Genomic DNA, 4,185 nt, shown 5'->3' with positions numbered 1-4,185 from the left:
GGACGCCAGCGCAATTAGCTAATATGATACCCGGGGTGAGTTCGAACTGTTGGCATTGCAACCAGGTAAAAGGCTGGTACTCACATATGTGGTGGGAATGTGCCGAAGTACAGGAGTTTTGGAAGAAAATATTGGACAGGGTAAAGGATAAAATAGGAGTATCAATACCAATAGATATCAATTTAATAACATTAGGCACTATGAAGAGCGAAACAGTAGAACTTAAATATCGAGAGGTATTCAAGGCAATGATATTAGCAGGGAAAGCAGTTATAGTATTAGGATGGAAAGACAAGAACAAGTGGACTATGGAGAATTGGAATAACTATCTTTTTGAATACATCCAATCAGATATCGTTTCCCTGATGATGGAGGAGAAAACCTGGGAAGAGAAGAAGAGGAAGACAAAAGAAAAATGGTCGCCATACTTTGAATGGATCAGAGAGGATAAAGCCGAGAAGGATACTCAATGGAAACTTTGGACTTTGTGCCCGTGGCTGAAGCAATGAAGGAAGAAGAAAGGGGAGGGAGGACTGGGGGAGGGAAGGGGGAAGGGGGGGGAAGGGGGGAAATATTTGTACAAGGATGAAATGTTGACTGTGAGATATTGGGTTAAAATAAAAAGACATTTCACCAAAAAAAAAGGAGGACAGGGACCTCAGTGAGGTACAATGCCACAGAGTCCACCCTCCAAAGCATCCATTTTATCCATGGGAAGTTACCTCTGTAGTCTGGAGATGAGCAGTAATTCCAGGCATCCTCAGGTCCCACCTGGAGGCTGGCATCCCTAGGCAGCACCCTCTGGGTGACTTTATACCACCTGACTTGCATGACTCAATTAGACCCAGCTGCTTCCTACTATTCATCAGCAGCCACCCTATGAAAGCCATTGTGATGTAACAGTTACAGCTTCAGATTAGGGTCTGCGAGACCCAGGTTCAGATCCCCATTTTGCGGTGGAAGCTGACTGTGTGATTTTGGACAAGTCACATACTTTCAGCCTAGCCAACCTCAAAGGGTTGTTGCGCACATAAAAAGGAGGAGAGAATAATGTAAGCTGCTTTGGTCCCCACTGTGAAGAAAGACTGTAATTTTCCTAGGTAGAGGCTGTGAGGGAGGGGTGTGGAGACGGAAAGCTGAAGACAGAGAGGCAGATAAAGGTAGGTTGGCTGTTGGGTGGGAAGGAAATTGTGTTGCCAACTCCAGGTTGGGAAATTCCTGGACATTTGAGGGGTAGAGCCTGGGGAGGGTGGGATTTGAGGAGGGGAGGAACTACAGACCAGTATAATGCCATAGACATCACCCTCCAAATCATTCATGGAGGAGAGAGAGAAAGAAAGAAAGGGGGGGAGGCAGAAGGGAGAAAGAGCGTGAGAGAGGTAGAGGGAGACAGGAGGAAGCAAAGGTGTAAGGAATAAAATAACCATCCCGCAAGTTTCTTGCAGGTCTCCACTTGTACATTCTATTGCTTTTTGAAAAAAATCAAACCATGCTCTTTGAAGAGTACAGGGCTTGTCTGATCTCGGAATTCTTCCTTACCAGTGCAGTCTGCTTGGGCACAATTTTCCTCTCCACAGATTCTTCCAGAAGCAACAACTCAGATTCTGACAATTCTGGGGAAGTAAAAAAAGCAGACAATTGTTTGAGGAACACATACCATTCTAGGAAAGGCAGAGAGCAGGGAAGCCTGATTAACTGCAGTAATAACCACAATTTGTTTGCAGCTGATGGGGACATAAAAAAAAAGAGCACCATTCAGTGTCCACTCACAGCTAATAGCTGAATAGTTTGAATTCACTAAGCTTTGGGCCTCTCAAAATGGAAATTCAACCATGAGGTCTTTGTGAACATCTGGTAAAGATATTTCCTTGAGCAGCTTCACTCTATGAGTGACAGCCAGTTTGGTATAGTGGTTAAGAGCGGCAGACTCTAATATGGAGAACCGGGTTCAGTTTCCCATTCCTCCACTTGAAGCCAGCTGGGTCAGTCACAGTCCTCTCAGCCCAAAAACCAAACCTCGCTCGCCACAAAAAGAGCTAGAGTTTCAGGCTGCCAGACAATCTTCGGATCTTGTGGCTATGCTACACCAACTGCCACACAATAATTATAAATAATTATTACTTCATGAGTTTAGACATAATCTGAAATGGATATGGTTTTCCTGTTTTTCTCCCCTCAGGGGATGGTCAGTACAGACATTGCCTTGCAGTTCCAACTTTGCTCATTGATAAATCCATGTATTTATCACCTCCCAATCCTCAATACCTTCCCTCCAATAATTTAAGGACTTCTCTTAGTCTGCCCTTGCACTTTCTCAGCCCAAACACTGTGAATTTTGGCCCCTTTGGCTAACAAGCATGTCGACAAAGACTACAGTTTTAAAATATGATTGAATCAGTGTAATACACTGGGTTGGATTCTAAGCATAGCATTTTAAGAAGGGCTGATGCAATGGAACTACTGCCAGTTTCCTACTGCAACCTGCTGTCCTCCCTGAAATTCTGTTCCAGGGGATCAGAGAATACTCAGGAACAATGGGGGGGGGGAGTGTTATTGGTAATCTGTGGAAGGTGAATCTATAAAAGTCTTGTGCAATTGGAACAAAGCACAGAATCCAGCCCAATGTTATCAGAGTTTTGCAAGGAAGCGTTGGGGTTGTTTTTGGAGCTACTTCAAAACACTCCAGAAAATCTCCCCAGTGTAGAATTTGGGTGTTCTTAAAAGGGGCTATAGTCAATGCTGCCACACTCATGTGTTGACAAAGTTGGAACAAATACCACACTGATGCAAACATTTGTGGGGTTACTTCTGGCTGTGTTTGCAAGAAGCAGGTGTGTATTTTCAACCAGTTTTAACTCAGGTGTGTAAGCCATTTGGAGGTTAACCTGCAGCTGTCTCAAGGCTAAATGAACCCTTTAGTGAAATACTTGCATCCCGGTGGTTACTGCACTTGAAGGTGGTACCATCCTTACCATCCAGAGCTTGAAGAAAGTACAGGACTGATCCAGCAACGTCAGTGCAAATGGAGCCAGTGGAATCTTGTAAGTTGTCCACCAGTTCCTGCAGTTCTGGTCTGCTAGTCTTCAACTTGATTGGATTTATCCCATCAAGAGCCTGCTCCAGCTAAGAGTTCAGGGCAAAGGAGAAGATGTTATTTTATTTTTATTTGTTTGTTTATTTATTGGATTTATATTCCGCCCTCCCTACAAGTGGGCTCAGGGCAGAACATAGAGCCATTCGGCATTAATATATAAATGCATCAATACAATACAAATATATTAATAATCACATTAAAACAGTTAAGAACAATAATTTAAAACAGATTGCACTCTTTGTTTGTGCCCACAATCTCCACAACTGGTGTTGCTGGGTCTCTGAGGTCTACTTGATCTAGGCCACATAGAGATGGTGGTCTTCAGCAGGAGAGGCTGGCTTTTTCACTGGACACCTGCCACCTCAACCAAAGGCCTGGCAGAACAGCTCCGTTTTACAGGCCCTGTGGAACAGTGTTAAGTCCCACAGGGCCCTGATCTCCGGCGGGAGCATGTTCCACCAGAAAAAGCCCTGGCCCTGATTGAGGCTAAGCAGATGTCCCTTGGGCCACTGCAGATCTTGATCGGCAGAGCACAAGCTCTCCAGGGCACATATAGGGAGATGCAGTCCCTCGGGTATGTCAATGGTTACGTGTTATATTATACCTGGGACAAGGGTGCTACAGATCTGAAAGGTGGGATTGCTAGAAGAACAGATCTGACTCCGTCAGATTATTTGCCATAATAACATCAGGAACCTGGACTAATTTGACAGGCCTAATACTACTTAGTGGCTAGAAAAATGTGCTTGGCACCATGAAATGGAAACAGAAGAAATATTAGGTGAAATGGGCAATGACATTATATGATATTCTTGCTCCTATTCTTTGGCCATTAAAGGCTTTCTAATGATACAGGAAAAGCGCTGCTTATCCATGCAAAGGCCATTGAGAGCCTCCCCCTCCCTTCCCAGCCTTCTATAGCCTGAACTCCACAGTGCTAGATGGTGTATGGTTTTCTTTCTTTCTGGATACTTAGGACCATGTCAAAGAAGATTCTGTAGCCAATCTTGGGCGATGCAGTCAGAATACAGTTTTTGAAATCATTCAATTCCCTGTGTTTCGGATTAGGGTGGCCAGCCTCCAGGTGGGGC

The 4,185-nt window shown here is 44.4% G+C and overlaps 1 protein-coding gene across 1 annotated transcript in view; it reads right to left on the bottom strand.

Moving 5' to 3' along the window:
- The window catches only part of GSDMA (gasdermin A), a 36,082-nt gene that overhangs the window by 6,896 nt on the left and 25,001 nt on the right, over nt 1–4,185 (bottom strand). The window contains exons 9-10 of the mRNA XM_015423524.1: nt 2,973–3,123; nt 1,540–1,613 (exon numbers count right to left, since the gene is read on the bottom strand). Coding sequence (XP_015279010.1) covers nt 1,540–1,613; nt 2,973–3,123 — 225 coding nt within the window. The remainder of the gene's footprint in view (nt 1–1,539; nt 1,614–2,972; nt 3,124–4,185) is intronic.

Source organism: Gekko japonicus, unplaced genomic scaffold (genome assembly GCF_001447785.1).
Source record: "Gekko japonicus isolate JY-2015 unplaced genomic scaffold, Gekko_japonicus_V1.1 scaffold2928, whole genome shotgun sequence".
Classification (NCBI taxonomy): Eukaryota; Metazoa; Chordata; class Lepidosauria; order Squamata; family Gekkonidae; genus Gekko; species Gekko japonicus.
The sequence above is the reverse complement of the archived record's forward strand: the minus strand, read 5'-3'. Positions and strand labels throughout refer to the sequence as shown.